At 41.1% G+C, this 19,395-nt stretch overlaps 2 protein-coding genes across 2 annotated transcripts; one reads left to right on the plus strand and one right to left on the minus strand.

Moving 5' to 3' along the window:
• The first annotated feature begins 636 nt into the window (after window positions 1-636).
• LOC134213366 (leucine--tRNA ligase, cytoplasmic) lies at window positions 637-18,042 on the plus strand. The gene is made up of 4 exons (XM_062692372.1): window positions 637-795; window positions 888-2,874; window positions 3,107-4,456; window positions 17,739-18,042. Exons 1-4 carry the CDS (start codon window positions 793-795, stop codon window positions 17,945-17,947), a joined length of 3,549 nt encoding a protein of 1,182 aa, XP_062548356.1. The 5' UTR covers window positions 637-792; the 3' UTR covers window positions 17,948-18,042.
• On the minus strand, window positions 18,025-18,873 carry LOC134213365 (trypsin 3A1-like). The gene has a single exon (XM_062692371.1). The coding sequence runs from the start codon at window positions 18,838-18,840 to the stop codon at window positions 18,058-18,060; it is 783 nt and encodes a 260-aa protein (XP_062548355.1). The 5' UTR covers window positions 18,841-18,873; the 3' UTR covers window positions 18,025-18,057.
• Window positions 18,874-19,395: the final 522 nt, after the last annotated feature.

Genomic DNA, 19,395 nt, shown 5'->3' on the forward strand with positions numbered 1-19,395 from the left:
AAGCTTCCAGATACGTAATTCAGAACTTTTTCCGTACCGTACATCAATCAGATTTTAATTACAATTTGTCTAGAATTTATTATAAGCATTTTAAAATGATCTCCTTATGCTGTGCTGTAGGATCTGTCAAAGTTAACACCGCCGTGTGTCTTCTTCTTATATTTACTTGGATTCGTCTAATAGCTTACTATAGATTTCCTATTCCACATATCGATATTTCCATGAGTCGATGGTCCCTTCAATATCGACTCATGGAGGTTTGACTGTAATAAATAATGAATAAATTATCCAACGGGTTCTTTCTAAAATTACGTAACGCTAAATTTGGTGATTTTGAACCACCACCCTCCCCCTCGTAATACTTTTTGTATGGAAGGTTTAATTCTTTTGTATGGATCGTAACGCTCGGCTTGACCCCCTCCCTCCCCCTTCAGCGTGACGTAATTTGTGAAAGGCCCCAACTTTAAATTTTAAATACCGAGAAATTGATAATATTTTTTCGGGTATTTTATGCAGGCTTTGCGAGCTTTTTACGGCCCCTCGATTCATGCGGGACTTGATGCGGGCTGTACCGGTCTATACAAACCGAAACAGAATATGTCATTGAAAGTTACCCGCTCCGCCGCCGCATCAGCTGTCAGAAACCGTGTGAAACACCGATTGTGGATTGTGCGACGTGTGTTGGTTGTTCATTTTTCGTTCCTGCTCCATGTGGAGTAGTTTGTTCGCTTTCTTCTCAGAATAAATTTAGTTTTATTGTGAAGTGCACCTCAATAGTTGCATAGCTGTGAAATGGTAAGTGTAGTGACTAAACATTGGCAAATAAAGTGATGCAATTCGCAAAAGCGTTGCATATTGAATTCCACGAAATGTTTATTGATTTTCAGGCGACTGAACGGAAGGGAACTTTTAAGGTGGAATACCTGCAAAAGATCGAACGGGAAATGCAGGAGCGATGGGATCGAGAAAAGTTGCACGAAAACGATGCCGCTGACACGCCAAGGAAAAGTCCGGAGGAGAAATTTCTGGTTACTTTCCCGTTTCCGTACATGAACGGAAGGCTACACTTGGGGCATACTTTTTCGTTATCCAAGGCGGAATTCGCCATCCGATTCAATCGTTTGAAAGGGAAGCAGGTGCTGTTTCCTTTCGGGTTCCACTGCACCGGTATGCCCATCAAGGCCTGCGCGGATAAACTGAAACGTGAGATGGAAACGTTCGGATGTCCTCCGGTTTTTCCAGTTGAAAAAGAAGTAGAGATTGTCGAGGAGAAAGATGTGATTCCAAAGGACAAGAGCAAGGGAAAGAAAAGCAAGGCGGTGGCCAAAACTGGGGCAGCCAAATACCAGTGGCAAATTATGCAAAGTCTTGGTTTGAAGGATGAGGAAATTCAAAAATTTGCCAACACGGACCACTGGCTGGAATATTTTCCACCGTTGGCCATTCAGGATCTGAAGGCTATCGGGTGTCATATCGATTGGAGGAGGACGTTTATTACGACAGATGCTAACCCATTCTTTGATTCGTTCGTTAGGTGGCAGTTTAACCATCTGAAAGCGCGAGGAAAGATTATGTACGGCAAGAGGCATACAATTTATTCGCCCAAGGACGGGCAACCTTGTATGGATCATGATAGATCATCAGGAGAAGGTGTTGGGCCCCAAGAGTATACTTTGATTAAGATGAAAGTTACAGGAAAGCTCCCTGTCAAGTTGGCATCTGTTAAAACGGCGGTTTATTTGGTCTGTGGTACATTGAGGCCAGAAACTATGTACGGTCAAACTAACTGTTGGGTGCATCCGGATATCAAATACATCGCATTTGAAACCACTCGTAATGGGGAAGTTTGGATTTGCACTAGACGTGCTGCTCGGAATATGGCCTATCAAGACTTCACTGCCAGAGAAGGCCAAGTCAAGGAAATTGCCGAGTTGACTGGACAAGAAATTATGGGACTGGCACTATCGGCTCCTCTGACTGCTCACAAAGTAATTTACACGCTGCCGATGTTGTCGATTAAAGAAGATAAAGGAACTGGTATTGTTACGTCCGTACCATCTGATTCTCCTGATGATTATGCTGCACTGTTAGATTTGCAGAAGAAGCCTGCCTTCCGCGAAAAGTACTCCATTACGGATGAGATGGTTCTACCTTTTGAACCAATTCCTATTATTGAGGTACCAGGTCTGGGTAAGCTTAGTGCTGTTTATGCGTATGATAAATTTAAAGTCCAAAGCCAAAATGATCGAGATAAACTACAGGAGGCCAAAGAACTTGTTTATCTCAAAGGTTTCTACGATGGAGTGCTGCTTGTTGGTGAACATGCCGGAAAGAAGGTGCAAGATGTAAAGAAAGATCTCAAACAATATCTGGTAGACCGCAATGAAGCCGATACGTACTACGAGCCGGAGAAGACGATCATTTCCCGATCGGGTGACGTTTGCGTGGTGGCTCTGTGCAATCAGTGGTATTTAAACTACGGCGAGGAAAAGTGGCAGAAGACTACCACCGACCATATGCGCACGATGCAGCTTTATCACGACGAGGTTGCCAGGAATTTTGAACATTGTCTCGATTGGCTGCATGAATATGCATGTTCAAGAACGTACGGACTGGGCACGAGACTTCCGTGGGACGATCAATGGCTGATTGAATCGCTGTCCGATTCGACCATTTACATGGCGTTCTACACGGTGGTACATCTGCTCCAAAATGGTTCCTTCCGAGGAGAAAAACCAAGCCCATTGGGAATAACGGCAGCTGATATGACTGCCGAAGTTTGGGACTATATCTTTTTCAAAGATGCTAAGCTGCCTGGTTCGTCGAAGATCACAAAGGCAAATTTGGATAAACTGAAGAAGGAGTTCAACTATTGGAAAGTATCTTTAATTATTTCTTTATTTGTTTTAATCAATTTGTGTTTAGTTTGCATCTGAAATCCTAAAAACAATTGCAGCGTACTTAGTTATGGGAAAATTGTTTTCAATTTCTCTATTACGTACATATTTTTCAACTATTGGACTCGAGGACTAGAGCTGTGTCTTACCTATTTATTTTCCCAACTTTCAAAACACAACATTATAATATTTTTCAACTTACCATTGCAGGTACCCAGTTGACCTACGAGTCTCTGGTAAGGATCTGATCCAGAACCATCTGACCTTTTTCCTGTACAATCATGAGGCCATGTGGCCCAACGACCCGTCTAAATGGCCACGTGGCATCCGATGCAACGGTCATTTGCTGCTAAATTCGGCCAAGATGTCCAAATCGGATGGTAACTTCCTGACACTGTACGAGGCGATTGCCAAGTTCAGTGCCGATGGAACGCGACTTTGTCTGGCCGATGCAGGCGATAGCATTGAAGATGCTAACTTTGTTGAAAGTAGCGCCGATGCCGGAATCCTTCGGCTGTACACATTTATCGAGTGGGTAAAGGAGACACTTGCTGCAAAGACCATGTTGCGGAAAGGACCGCTGGATGATTTGAATGATGCCGTGTTCATGAGTGAGATGAATCTGAAGGTAAAGGAAACAGAGGACTACTATCAGAAGATGTTGTACAAAGAAGCTTTGCGAACCGGATTCTTCGAATTCCAATCGGCACGTGACAAGTACAGAGAACTCTGCGGATCTAATGGAATGCATGTGGAATTGGTTTTAGAATTCGTCCGTCGTCAGGCATTGCTGATTGCTCCAATCTGTCCGCATGTTGCCGAACATGTCTGGCAGCAATTAGGCAACAAAACTAGCATCCTGAAAGCGACGTGGCCACAAGCTGGTGCAATCGACGAGCGGAAAATTAAATGCTCTGCCTATTTAATGGATGCCGCCCATTCGTTCCGTGTGAGCCTCAAAACAATTTCCCAAACTAAGGTCAAAGCTGGGAAAACTGTCGCCGCTCCGACGGTAGTGAAGCCCAGTGAGGGTACAATTTGGGTGGCCAAGTCGTTCCCACCATGGCAAAGTTGCGTGCTGGACACGATGCGGGAACTTTACGAAAAGACCAACGCTCTTCCTGATAACAAAGTAATTTCTATGGAGCTGGGTAAACAAGAGATCCTGAAGAAGTATATGAAACGTGTAATGCCATTCGCTCAGATGGTTAGAGAACGTGTAGAATCTGCTGGCGGACCGGGAAAGAGCGCCATGGATGTTACATTGGACTTTGATGAACGGGAAGTTTTGGAGAAGAATATGAGTTACTTGAAGAACACTTTGGAACTGGAAACATTGAACATTCGTTTCACCGAAGAAGCAGATGCCCCTGAAAAGATGAAGGAAGAGGTACGACCGGGAGCTCCGTACATTGTGTTCACCGTTAAACCATTCGTCTCTGTCACTCTTGAAAATCCAATCGAACGATCTGGTTTGTTTACGGTCAACTTGAATCTGTGTGAGGGTGACACGAGCTCGATCTTCCGAGAGAAATTGGCAAAGCAGATTGAATTTAAAGGTAGGTACCTAATTCTAATCGAATTTATGGAGTTGCTTGTTTTCTTTAAATGTTGCTATTGTGACCTTTTTGCCTTTCTCGAACAACAAAGTTGTACCGAAAGGCTATCATATCACTCCGAAAACGAACTTTTGATAAGAGTTCCGGAGACCCATAGTGTTATATACCAATCGATACAGCTTGACGAGCTGAACAAATGTCTGTCTGTCCGTGTGTGCGTATGTGTGTTGTGTGTGCACAAAATACCATTAAAAACATTAGCCAATTTTTCACATAGTAACTCATAACCGATTTTCTTGCAACAAGTTGCATCCGACAGAGACTAAGCCGCTGTTGATCACTATTGAATTTCATAATAATTGCGAATTGCAAAAAATAGATAATATTAAAATCAGAGCATAAAATATTCATCTTCATGAAGCAATTTCCGAATTTTGACAAACATCGCATGATTATTCAAAACATAGAATGACATAGTCAGACGACTACTCCACCAACTCATTCATTCGGCTGTCACTGAATGTGCTTACTGTGTGCAGGAAAAAAACATAATTAGCATTGTTTATATTGATGTTTACCATTGAAAGTGCCTCGTGGATGAAAATCGGAGTCAGTTCTATGTGATAAACTACTTTACTTATTTAAAAGTTGTTCAGATTTCAGATAATTTATCAATTTGTAGAACGTACATAAATATTCAATGACTAATATTCAATCGAATATTGACAGTCCAGAGCCGACTATGAATGTGTCTGGAAGTGAGCTGACAAGTGAAGAGAGGTGCACGTCACAAAAAATTTTCGATTATTTTACACTCTGATTAAAATAGTGATGAGACATAGTCACATAGAACAATATTGTGTTATAAAAACCCAGATTAATCCACCTAGCGTGGTGGTGCCTTTCTCGCATTTAGTTGAGACACCAACCTTATATGGGGTTTATATGGTCCGAAGTACAATTTTCTTCATAACTTTTAAACGCAATGACCGATCGTTATAAAATTCGATAGTGATCAACAAGGCTGGTTCCCCTGTCTAATGAAACTTGTTGCGAGAAAATCGATTAAGGATTACTATACGAAAAGTTGTCTAATGTTTTTTATTGCTTTTGTGCACACACATACACACACACATACATACACACGGACAGACAGACATGTGCTCAACTCATCAAGCTGAGTCGATCGGTATATAATACTATGGGTCTCAGAGGCTTCTATAAAAAGTTCGTTTTCGCCCGAGTAGAACAACTTAGTTGTACGAGAAAGGCAAAAATGCCTTGCATCTATGAATATTTTTAAAGTATATCCGTGGCTTGCTCCCAACAAGAATTTCATCGTTCTATGAAGATGCTCGAGTTGCACGCACGAGGCGTAAGTTTGCTCTTCATGCAGTTTCATAGTACTATGAAATTGTCCGAAAGTCAAAATTCGAACATAGGAAATTCGAGAAACTTTTGGCAGCGCCATCTGTCGTCTACTAGTGTAAATTTTCTATCAACATTAGACGGTGTACCTGTTTTGCCTTTCTTGTACATCATGGAGGTGTAAGCGTAAAGGCTACATTTACCTTTTAGCGCGAGAAAGGCACCATCACAGCTAGGTGGAATAATCTGGGTTTTTCTATCTTGCGTTTATTTAGAAGGCTCATTTGCCATTTGGCGTTACTGAGCCGGATATATGTTTTTTTATACAATTCATTTTACAATGAATTATTGGCAGTGGCTGATTTTCTACTCGCCGCTACCATATCCAGGCGCTATAGTATATGCGTAAAATAGCCAGCAGGAGTTATCCGCCAGAAATTTGTATGGCGAATAACATCTAATGCGGGTTTTCTCAAAGTTAGGAACTTTTCATGAAAAACTATTTGGTACCGGTTATGTAGAAAGGTGTCCGCTACTACGCCTACCAAATATTTTTTCGATGAAGTTGCTTAATTTTGAGAAATCGAACCTTAGATGCCTTTCGCCATACTGATTTCAAAAAGTTAACTCCTAGTGTGCCGCTGTAAGCACGCTCAAAGCAGGCGATTCATTCTTGTCCCTAGCCAAGGTCACGGGGGTTGACGGTACTGAAGATAATATTCATCTGTGTATCATATCACATTTGGAGCACTTCAGTGCGCCTCTAACGATTCACAGTGGATCGGCTGCTTTGCAGACTGAGCCCCTGATCGTATGTCCCGGCATTCTTATCAGGTATAGCTCTTTACATGGAGGATCCGCTAGGGCTCATTAGCACTCTCCAAGGGGTCGGGAAATTAATCAATGAATTATTGGCAGTGGCTGATTTTCTACTCGCCGCAGCCACATCCAGGCGCTATAGTATATGCACAAAATAGCCAGCAAGAGTTAACCTCCAGAAATTTGTATGGCGAAAGACATCTAACGCTGGTTTTCTCAAAATTAGGAACTTTTTATGAAAAACTATTTGGTACCGGTTATGAGGGATGGTGTCTGCTACTACGCCTACCAAATATTTTTTCGATTAAAATGCTTAATTTTGAGAAATCGAACCTTAGATGCCTTTCGCCATACTGATTTCAGAAAGTTAACTCCTAGTGTGCCGCTGTAAGCACGCTCAAAGCAGGCGATTCATTTCTCGTCAACTGGAAGTAGCGGAGCCAACGCGTGGCCATAGGTAGGATAGGATAGGTTGTAATATAGATTGAAATTGAGAAGTCTACTTTGTATTTTAGAGACATTCAATTTTCAGAATGTTTTCAATTGGGAGTGGAGAACTATTTAGACTTATCAGGATTTACATCAGGTTGAAAAATTCAAAATAGTAATGTCATAGCAAACCAGAAATCAGCCAAGAAAAAACGTAGGATTAAAAAAATAGATTGATCACAAAATGAAATAATAATATTGAACATTTTAGATTCAGTAATTAAACAGAATTTTATTTTTTTATTTTTGTTTCAGAAATGGTTTAGAGCAGCCAAGGTAGAAGTTTACTGTACTATTGGATAGAAAAATATTCAATTGAAAATCTGAGATAGAAGAGAGACAGAAGAAAAAGTGGAGGTTGAGATTATAAAAGAGAAAAAGAGATTGATAAAAGGAGAAATCAGATATTGGTAGATAGAAGAAGGACATAGGATTTGTAAGGCAATACTCAACTATTCTTTTGTAGTTTTATACATTCTGTATCTAACAATGACTAAAACACTAATAAGACAAAGTTATAAAAGACCTTTATGTTGAAACATAACAGACAGACAACCGACAACAACACAATGACAATAACAGATCTAAAATATAGAAGACAAGTAGTGTTTTACATTAATTATACAACTCACAATAATAGAAATGACTATCCAACGAGTAGTACATATTTTTAATGATGTTATTCATATAAATCAATGCTTCATAATCGTAAAATTCATTCATTTAGCTAGGAAATAGACGCAATGAAGCATTACCATACCATTGATAACTGAATCTTGGACCAGACTTTAAAGACTTAAATTTTGAAGAGCGGAATAGAATATGACCATTTGACTACTGAAATTTATGATATCAGACAGTACTGTAAAGGATATGACGACATAATCTTGATCAACCGCCAAAATAATGGAAGCTCTCAGATTATTATGTCGATTTATTGCAATAGTACTTAAATTAATTTATTGTATATTTACGATACCATTTAAATTATTCCATGTTGAAACGAAGTCCACTAGTATGATCCCATCACATTAAATCAAAGTGTTATGGCTCGGCTGCGGTGGTGGGCGCGGTGACGCGTTTTGACAGAGAATACAGAATTACTGTCATGATGCGCCGTTGCGTTAATCGCTGTCAACCCGTTGTCAACATAGACTACTATTCGGTATTGAATGTCGGCTCCAAGAAAACATTAAATCAACTTTACATGTTAATTATTCGGAAAACATTCATGCGCGTGATGAGCTTTCATTATTATTATTATTTGTTTTTAAACTGACAGACTGCGGGAAGGGAAATGTATCGGTATGATCACAATACGAACCCAGACCGCAGTGACCTAGTGAGCAACATAGCTTGAGTCGTCTGCTAGTATTGTGTATCACATGTAGAGCCCAGTCGAGATACCAGTCTATTAAGGCTGTGAACCATTCCACCGATTCGTTTAACTTTTGGTTAAAATTTGACACTCCGATGGTTATTTTCCCATCGTGGTTAAAATTTTACTCCGAAGCCGACCCATTTGAGTTTTGACAGATTGATAGTTATTCGGAACGAAATGAATTTGGCGCCAATTTTCTCGCGAACAAAGTTTAACTATCGATCTGTCAAATCTAACCATGCTCCGGAGCAGGGTTATTTTTAACCACGGCGAAATAACCATCGAACTGTCAAATTTTAACCAAAAGTTAAACGAATCGGTGGAATGGTTCACAGCCTAAGACTACAACTGGTCAACTCTCGAAAAAAAAAAAAAGTTAGTTTCAACAGTCGTTTGCCTATATTTGCTTTCTCCGGACGTGTTCACATCAACTCTCTCGCTATTCAGTTTGTGGAAAAAATGTACAGTGCACGAAAAAACACTTTAATAGTTGATTTTAGTGTCCTTCCATCTCGTCCGGATGTTAAAAGTGTACAGCAGTTTTTGAATAATGAAATTAAAATTCAATACTCCGATGTCAGAAGCATACAGCTGCATAATTCCCGCAACTGTGTGCTGATCGAAATGGGTGATAAGGATATTGCATCGCGCTACCAGTTGGAGCACAACTTGAAAAGAACAATGGTTTGTTCGGGTAAAGAATTTCGTATACCAGTATACGTAGATTCTGAAGCAGTGACTGTGAGGATACACGATCTGCCTCCCTCAATGAATGATTCAACAATTGAAGCATATTTGTTGAAATTTGGTGAAGTAGTTACTATAAGAAGTGAAACTTGGAAACATTATTTTCCCGGAATCTCAAACGGCGTGCGTGTAGTACGGATTAATTTGCTCCGTCATATACCGGCATTCATTAGCATAGAAAATGAAATGTCAATAGTCTCATACTCATACTCATACATACAACCAGACTAAGCTCTGCCGCGAATGCGAGGAACCAGCTCAACCGAGCAGAAAATGTACAAAATCGATCACAAGTGAAGAACGAATTCATCGAAACGACGAAGACTGGACAGACATTGAAGACAATACATCCAAGACTATATCTGACTATATCGAAGTGACGAACAAACGACTACGATCAAAACAAAAGGAGAATGTGCGCCGACCAGTGTTCCCAGAGCACAAGTTCATCATGTGCAAATTCTTCTGGGAAAAAATTGGTGCATTGGCATTGGTGGTGCCTTTCTCGCATTTAGTCAAGACACCAACCTTATATGGGGTTTATATGGTCCGATGAGCCATTTTCTTCATAACTTTTAAACGCAATGACCGATTGCTATCAAATTCAATAGTGATCAACAAGGCTTTGTCCCCTGTCGAATAAAACTTGTTGCGAGAAAATCGGTGAAGGATTACTATACGAAAAGTTGCCTAATATTTTTTATTGCTTTTGTGCACACACATACACACGGACAGACAGACATGTGCTCAGTTTGACGAGCTGAGTCGATTGGTATATAACACTATGGGTCTCAGAGGCGTCTATCAAAAGTTCGTTTTCGGAGTGAAATGGTACAACTTTGTTGTACGAGAAAGGCAAAAACATGTAGTGTCAATTTGGGAACATTTTTATTTATTTATTATCAGACTAAGGCCGGAGTGGCCTGTGCTGCACATAAAAGTCTTCTCCATTTAGCTCGGTCCATGGCTGCACTTCGCCAACCACGCAGTCTGCGGAGGGTCCGCAAATCGTCCTCCACCTGATCGATCCACCTTGCCCGCTGTGCTGCTCGCCTTCTTGTTCCCGTCGGATCGTTGTCGAGAACCATTTTCACCGGATTACTGTCCGACATTCTGGCTACGTGCCCGGCCCACCGCAGTCTTCCGATTTTCGCGGTGTGAACGATGGATGGTTCTCCCAACAGCTGATGCAACTCGTGGTTAATTCGCCTCCTCCACGTACCGTCCGCCATCTGCACCCCACCATAGATGGTACGCAACACTTTCCTTTCAAAAACTCCCAGTGCGCGTTGGTCCTCCACGAGCATCGTCCAGGTCTCGTGTCCGTAGAGAACTACCGGTCTTATAAGCGTTTTGTAGATAGTCAGTTTGGTACGGCGGCGAACTCTATTCGATCGGAGCGTCTTACGGAGTCCAAAGTACGTACGATTTCCAGCCACTATGCGCCTCCGAATTTCTCTGCTGGTATCATAATCTGCGGTCACCAGTGAGCCCAAGTACACAAATTCTTCTACCACCTCGATTTCGTCACCACCGATAGAAACTCGTGGTGGGTGGCTTACATTGACCTCTCTTGAGCCTCTTCCTATCATGTACTTCGTCTTCGACGTATTGATGACTAGTCCAATCCGTTTAGCTTCGCTTTTCAGTCTGATGTAAGCTTCCTCCATCCTCTCAAAGTTACGTGCCATGATATCAATGTCGTCGGCGAAACCAAATAACTGGACGGACTTCGTGAAAATCGTACCACTCGTGTCAATCCCTGCCCTTCGTATTACTCCCTCCAAAGCGATGTTGAATAGCAGACAAGAAAGACCATCACCTTGCCGTAACCCTCTACGCGTTTCGAAGGGACTCGAGAATGCCCCTGAAACTCGAACTACGCACATCACCCGATCCATCGTCGCCTTGATCAACCATATCAGTTTATCCGAAAATCCGTTTTCGTGCATTAGCTGGTCCCGATCGATTGTATCATATGCGGCTTTGAAGTCGATAAATAGATGTGTGGGCACGTTGTATTCGCAGCATTTCTGCAATATCTGACGTATGGCGAACACCTGGTCTGTGGTAGAGCGTCCACGTCCCGCCTGGTACTGCCCCACGAACTCTCTTGCAATTGGTGTTAGTCGGCGGCATAAAATTTGGGAGAGTACCTTGTAGGCGGCGTTCAGCAATGTGATTGCGCGGTAGTTGCTACAATCCAGCTTATCGCCCTTTTTGTAGATGGGACACACGACACCTTCCATCCACTCCTGCGGCAGAACCTCATCCTCCCAAACCTTGGTAATCACCCAGTGCAGCGCTCTAGCTAGTGCCTCACCACCGTGTTTAAACAGCTCTCCTGGTAGTTGGTCAACTCCAGGGGCTTTGTTGTTTTTCAGCCGGCCGATCTCCTCCTGGATTTCCTGGAGATTTGGAACCGGAAGTCGCATGTCCTGCGCGCGTGCTCCTAGGTTCATTACCATACCGCCACCGTTGTCTGCCATATCGTCATTCAGGTGCTCTTCGTAGTGCTGCCGCCACCTTTGGATCACCTCACGCTCGTTTGTAAGAAGGTTCCCGTCCTGGTGTTAGGTGGGACGCTAAACAGCCCTGACACGACGGCCCTCCGACGAGACAGGAGGTTTGCGCAGGCCCAAAACAACTATTACGAACAACATAGAAGATAATACGACTCGATACAATCGGCAACGACCTAGGCGACGAATAAAGGATCACGATTGGAAGCTTGGAACATGGAACTGCAAGTCGCTAGGCTTCGCAGGTTGCGACATTTGTTACTGCCAATTTGGGAACACTAACAGTAACAGTAACAAACTGCATCACATAATGACTCTGTGTTCTCAAAAAAATGTTACTTGCCAAATTTGCTGCTATATAAAAAAATACGGTGTGAGTCTGAGATCATTGTATGTTCCTTATTTCGCGCATGAAAATAGGATTATTCCTAATTTCGCGCAAAAGTGGTTATAATTTTGCTCATGTTTGGTTGGTTGGTTGTCATGATTGAATATCGTTATTGGTTTGATGAAATATAATCAATTGATCAATAGAAGCATGCATCCATTGTTAAAAATATGCAGATAACGGTATCAGACACCCGTCAGTACTCATTATTTAGTCGGATGGATGCCCCTACATTTCGACCCTGGAACTTTGCTTAGATTTTGCTTTATGATTTTTAGTTCACACAAATCATAATTTCCTAATATATCGTTTCCATCTGTAATATGAACCACATTTTAGGAAAAAGGGCAATGTTTGGATGGTGTATTAGAAAAAAGTTTTAACTTTCGAAACATCATGTATGAAAGTCTTAAATTCCGCTATCTTTCACATAGGACATCTTCAAATATGTGTTTTACATAAGACATCTTTATTATTATATATAGGTATATATGTTGTTAAGAAGAGTTGAAGTTATCAGTGAAACTGACAACACTGGATTTATAACTGGAAATACAGGCACATACATGCATATAGGCTGTCCATATACCACGTGGACAGGTTTTGATACCCCCCTCCCCCAGCGTGGACAACTCATATAAATTTTCAAAAATGTATATGAACCGTGGACATTCTCCATACACCCCCTCTCCACTAAACTTTCCAAGTGGTATATGGACAGCCCCATACTAGAATATTGATTTATATTGCAGTAGTTTAAGAGTTGAGATGTTGCTCTGGGTCTTGGCTTAGAAACTAGTTTGTAAGTTGAATTATATATACGAAAATATCAATTAATAATCTTCTTCTTCTTATTGGCATTACATCCCCACACTGGGGCAGAGCCGCCTCGCAGCTTAGTGTTCATTAAGCACTTTCACACTGCCGTAATCTAAAAAAGTGACTTAAACGCCATTTTCCAAAAATGGTGTTAACGAGTACTACTCATCGAGCTCTTTAACAGAAAAATGGAAAACATGCATGTTGTAAAATGGCGGTTAACTGCGAGGTTTCTAAGCCAGGTTACCATTTTTGCATTCGTATATCATGAGGCTAACACGATGATACTTTTATGCCCAGGGAAGTCGAGATAATTTCCAATCCGAAAATTTCCTAGACCGGCACCGGGAATCGAACCCAGCCATCCTCAGCACAGTCTTGCTTTGTAGCCGCGCGTCTTACCGCACGGCTAAGGAGGGCCCCTTATCAATTAATAATATGAAATAAAATCTAGCTTTGAAGCTTTGCATAATGGACAATGCTGTCAAGGAGGTTTCATTCGAGCCAGAGGAAAATCATCGCATATATTATCGAAAAAGCTGCTATAGTTTTATCCTTGACTTAAGATTAGCATAATGGTTGTATGACGTAACTTTTATCCTGCAGCGTGGAGGCCTGCTATTGATGTTTGCAGACGATCTCAAATTATACCTCGTTATTCGAAATCTGGCGGACTGCCAAGAATTGCGAAGCTCTTGGATTTATTCAAATGCTGGTGTGAGCGTAATATGATGGTCCTGGCTGTTTCAAAGTGCTGCGTAATAAGCTTTCATCGCACTGCCGAAACCGTGGTTTTCGATTACAGTATCGCAGGTACAACTTTACAACGTATGAATCATGTTAAAGATCTAGGCGTCGTGTTGGATGACAGGCTAACTTTCAGACGTCATTTTTCAACTACGATCGACAAAGCGAATCGTCAGCTTGGTTTTATTTTTGAAATCTCAAATGAATTCCGCGATCATTTATGCTACAAAGCCTTCTACTACTCATTGGTACGCTCTCAACTCGAATTTGCTTCTGCTGTCTGGAATCCATATCAAGCTGTTTGAAGCTGTGCAACGCAAGTTCGTACGATATGCCCTGCGCCATCTCCCATGGACGGACCCGCTGAATTTACCACCATATGCTGATCGCTGTCTAGATCGCTGGCTAGATACTCTTGATAAGCGGAGAAACGAGGCGCAAGCCGTTTTCATCGCCAAACTTCTGTTATCCGAGTACGACGTGCCAGATTTGTTGGCAAAAATTCCATTGTATCCACCCTCACGATCCCTTCGACCTCGAGATTTGCTCTTCGAAGAAAGGCATAACACCAATTATGCTGCGAATAGCTGCTTTGTCGCTATGATCCGCCATTTCAACGAGGTGTCGGAACAATTCGACTTCAACATCAGTTCATCCGCGTTTCGGCTAAACAGATATTTTAGGTTGTATACTATTTCGCCGAAAAACATATCGCGGAATTTTATTTCGCGGTACGACATTCCGCGGAATGTACCAAATCTCCGAAACACATTTTGCGGAATGCACCTTTTTTCCGAAAGACATTTCGCGGAATGTACCTTTTCACCGAAAGTCATTCCGCGGAATGCCATTTGGCGGAATTCAGTTAGAATAATTATTATTGAAATATTTACCGATTTCTGCTTAATTACATGCAATCCGGATTGTGATTTATAGCAATGAAAGAAGGTAATAATTTCTTTGAATGACCGCATACGATCGTTATACCAGGGAACAATGCCTTCTTGAAATGGACACGTTGGCTCGGTATAAAGAAAAGAAAGAAGGTAGTCCCTTCTATGAATTAACGCGTCTGCCCGGTAAGAAGCAAAGGGAAAAGATAATGTCTACTTTGAATGGATGCGTCTGACCGGTATAAGGCGAAAGGAGTTGATAATGTCTTCTTTAAAAGCACGCGTCTGCCCGGTATAAGGCGAAGGGAGGAGTAACGCCTTCTTTAAATGGATGCATCTGCCCGGTATAAGGCGAAAGAAGTTGATAATGCCAAAAAGAACGCGTCTGCCCGGTTTAAGGCGAAGGGATGGGTAACGCCTTCTTAAAATGAATGCATCTGTCCGGTATAGGGCGAAAGGAGATGATAATACCTTATTTAAATAGATGCGTCTGCCCGGTATAAGGCAAAGGGAGTTGATAATGCCTTCTTTAAAAGCACGCGTCTGCCCGGTTTAAGGCGAAGGGAGGGGTAACGCCTTCTTTAAATGGATGCATCTGCCCGGTTTAAGGGGAAAAAAGTTGATAATGCCTTCTTTAAAAGAACGCGTGCGCCCTGTAAAAGGTGAAGAGAAGTGTAACAATGCAATGCCCGCCTTATTTAAATTGTTGCGTCTGCCCGCGAAGAAAGGGGAAATGCCTTCGTTAAATGGAAGCGTCTGCCCAGTAGAAGGTGAAAGGAGGAGATAAAGCGTTCTTTAAAAAAACGCGTCTGCTCTACATAAGGCAAAGAAAGGGTTAATGCCTTCTTAGAATGAATGCATCTGCCCGGTATAAGACGAAAGGACGCATCTGCCAGGTAGGCGAAGGGAGGGGTAATGCTTCTATAAAAGGATGCGTCTGCCTGGTATAACGCGAAGGAAGGGGTAATGCGTTCTTTCAATGATTGCTCTGCCCGGTACAAAGCGAAACGAGGATATGATTCCATGTTAAACTGAATACGTTTTCTCGGTATAAGGCGAAAGGAACAAATAAAGGATTATTCAGAAAAATTCCTATTCGTAACAAAGTAAAAAGAGGAGTCCGTCTGCCAGATATAATGAAGGCTTTGTAAGGGGCAATTGAAATTTCAAAAATTACTTGTACATGTTCTGAGAGGCCTTCTTTAGCTGTGCGGGAAGATGCGTGGCTGCCAAGCAAGACTCAGCATAGACTAGGAGGCTGGGTTCAACTTCTGGGTTCAACGGTCTAGGAAATTTATCGGTAAAAAAAACTTTTTTATGCATAAAAGTCTCAACGTCTTAATATCGTGTTACGAATGCAAAAAAAAGGTAACTAGGCTTAGAATCCCCTTACAGTAATAATTGTGGAAGTGCTGAATGAACACTAAGCTATTATTACTAATATTCCGCGAAATGGTGCATTCCGCGAAATGGTACATTCCGCCAAAAGTCATTCGGCGAAAAGGTACAATCCGCCAAATGTCGTACCGCGAAAAGTTACAAACCGCCAAATGTTATTCCGCGAAATGTTCAACCGCGAAAATGAATTCCGCGAAGTAGTTTTCGGTGAAATGTTATACAATCGATATTTTATCTTAAGTTTTAAGTTTTCATGTAGACGACACAGTCAGATGAAATAAGCAAAATAAATAAATAAATAAGTGACACACTGTGGAATGCTATTTCGCGGAGTCCCATTCCGCGGAATGCGACATATTCCGGAAAATCATTTCGCGGAATGTACATTGCGCGGAAACTGACCATATCGCGGAATGACACATTTTGCCGAAAATTTAATTGGGATTTTTTTGGCTGAGTTGCAAATGCTACCTCGTTCGTATTTTTTACGTTCAGCTGTCGAGGTCTTTCACAGTGTTCTATTTGCCATCAGACTATGAGCCACATATAATACTTGATATACCGAATGTTAACATTAGATGTCATATGCATCATTTCCAGTGAAACCTTGAAAATGAGATGTAAAAACGAGAACCATTACATCAAGTTTCTCTATCAAGTGATATTGCTGGTAGTCCCTGAAAACAACTAAAAGAAGTAATTTCGTGGCGATCCATACACCACGTGGATAATGTTGAGGGGGGGGGGGGGGTTGGCGAATGCCCATGGTTCATATAGTAGGGTATCCATGGCGGGGGGAGGAGGTTATCCAAAACTGACCAAAACCTGGTATATGTGGTATATGGACAGATCCTTGGTGTACGGTTAGTCAATGTTGAGAAGCAACATAATCTATACTGCCGCGATTCGCATAAGAGTCCCATGTCGATTTTTGACGATTTTGATTTTCTTCCAGAAATAAGCTTAAAATGACCTCAGCTTTAAGAAAAACTGATAAAATAATAGACTTTGTTCTAGAAATTTGAAAATTAAAACCCACTTGTGTTGTCCCATCTTGCTATTTATTCGCATAACAGTCACATTCCAGACTTTGAAACACTTCTGCACAAAAAATAAATATAATTATTGTCCATTTCATAGCTCCATAGCAATGTATACAAAAAACGAATATTATGCCAAATTTTCAGGAAGATTGCAGGTTTTATCAATTTATTAGATTTTTTTGTATTTCTCCATGTAAAACAAGTTTGAAAAATTCAACGGCGTATTACTCAAGTTGAAGAAAACTGACATGGGACGCTTATGCGAATAGGGGCAGTATATCAAAGCAACATAGCAATATTGCCGAAGAGCGGTGTAACCATTCTAGGTGTAACATATTTACCTTGTTGTGATGAATGAATAAAATTTTCATTCTCTTATTCTCAACTCACTGAAACAAGATGTGTTTAATTTTCGTCTACCTGCATAACTCTATCACAGTCTAGTTTAGAATCGCTTCTGTTTCTTTTCTTGTTATAATAAGTAGTCTACAAATCACGCGATATCGCGATTCGTATGCTTGAGCCTATAAATTTGATGCTTTGACATCAGCATGAATAACATCAAATAAATTAATACACGCATGTTTTCTCAAGGCAAAACATAATTGTTCCAGCGTAACCTTGTTCTAAATGAAATTAACATAATTTTATTAAAATTTTCATTACAGCTGACCTATCGGCATTGGAAATTCTGCGTTTTGAAGATCCAATTCTTGGCCCAAGAAAGCCACCAACTTTCCAGGACTACCGTAACGGCAAGTTGACCATTGAAAATGGCACATTCAGCATTGACGTGGATAAAAAGCAGTTATTCCTCACCAATGGATCGGTAAAGAATTTAAATGTTGGCACTAATTTTATCTATGTTATCAACTAAGGTAATCTAATGTATGAAGGAAGAATATGCGGGCGCGTTCTTTGAACTTTCATAACTAATCAAATAAAACTAAATAATTTAAAATTATATTCTAAGACTGTCTTAGCAATTTATTCAATATCAACCCAATTCCCGTCCCCAATATAACCAGTGAGCCACTCCCACATTTGAGGAACGTACGCATATACTCCAGGTTTACCCAATGTGCCACAACCTTCACCGAAGGAGACCACCCCTACAAGCTTCCCGTTGCATACCATTGGGCCACCCGAATCTCCCTGACAGGCGTCGTCCTTGTCGCCTCCAGCGCAGACCATATTGAAGGTAATCGTCTTCCGAGTCAGTGCTTTCTGGCACTGTATTTCGTCAACAATTCGTACTTTGGCACTCTTCAAAGGCTGGAACCGACTATCGTTTTTCCTGGTTTTCCCCCAACCCGAAACAATGCATTTAGATTGTCTTTTGAACAACATTTCCAAATGGTGGGCTATGGGTATCGAGTCGATGAAGTCAGTTTTCCCCAAATATTTTTTCAGTTCCAATAACGCAATGTCAAAGTCCAGTGATACATCTTTACCATACTTTGGATGTATGATAATTTTCTTGACTTCTCGGATCTTACCACCCTTGTTCTTGAAAGTGGACCCGGCACGAACGGTAATATCAGCAGGTATCTTATCATACACACAGTGCGCCGCCGTAACAATGTATATGCGCGAGACTATAGTACCGCCACAAAAATGACCATAGTTTTTCATAATAAGCGAAACTGTATAGGGAACATCCTCAATTTTAGTTTCATAACCACCAATAATTCGTGAATCGGTACTGGCTATCGTCCATTTGATACAGTTCAACAAAAGGATAAAACTAACTACAGTAAGTATCGTCATTTCAATACTGCGAGTGTGTGACTATCAAAGTTCTGTGAAAGTAAGTTGTAATTTAAATTATAATCGGAATGTATTTTATCGGAAATCACCAGTTCGTGGAAATTGGATTAAATGGTATTTGATTCGCATTAGGTCAACACAAGTCGTTACGACAGATTCAGGCATTGTAAAGCTTTCAAATAATAGCTGTAGAAATGCTAATAGAATATTAAATAGGAATACCCAGAATAATCAACCTAGCGATAATGGTGCCTTTTTGTACATTATCATTTGTTTTTGACATTAACTTTAAAGACCCTAGTCCAATTGAGCCAAATGAAACAATGGTGTAGGATTTCCCGTCAAATGCAGCTTGTTGCAAGTAAATTAGTTAACGGTGAGTGCCCAAAAAGCTGAAGATATTTTGCTGAGTTTGAGGTACTAAAACCTGCTTAAAACTATTAAATTTACCTCTGTTACATAAAAATATTATTATTATTATTTATTCAGACTAAGGCCGAAGTGGCCTGTGCGGTATATAAGAGTCTTCTCCATTCGGCTCGGTCCATGGCTACA

Source organism: Armigeres subalbatus, chromosome 2 (assembly GCF_024139115.2).
Source record: "Armigeres subalbatus isolate Guangzhou_Male chromosome 2, GZ_Asu_2, whole genome shotgun sequence".
Lineage (NCBI taxonomy): Eukaryota > Metazoa > Arthropoda > Insecta > Diptera > Culicidae > Armigeres > Armigeres subalbatus.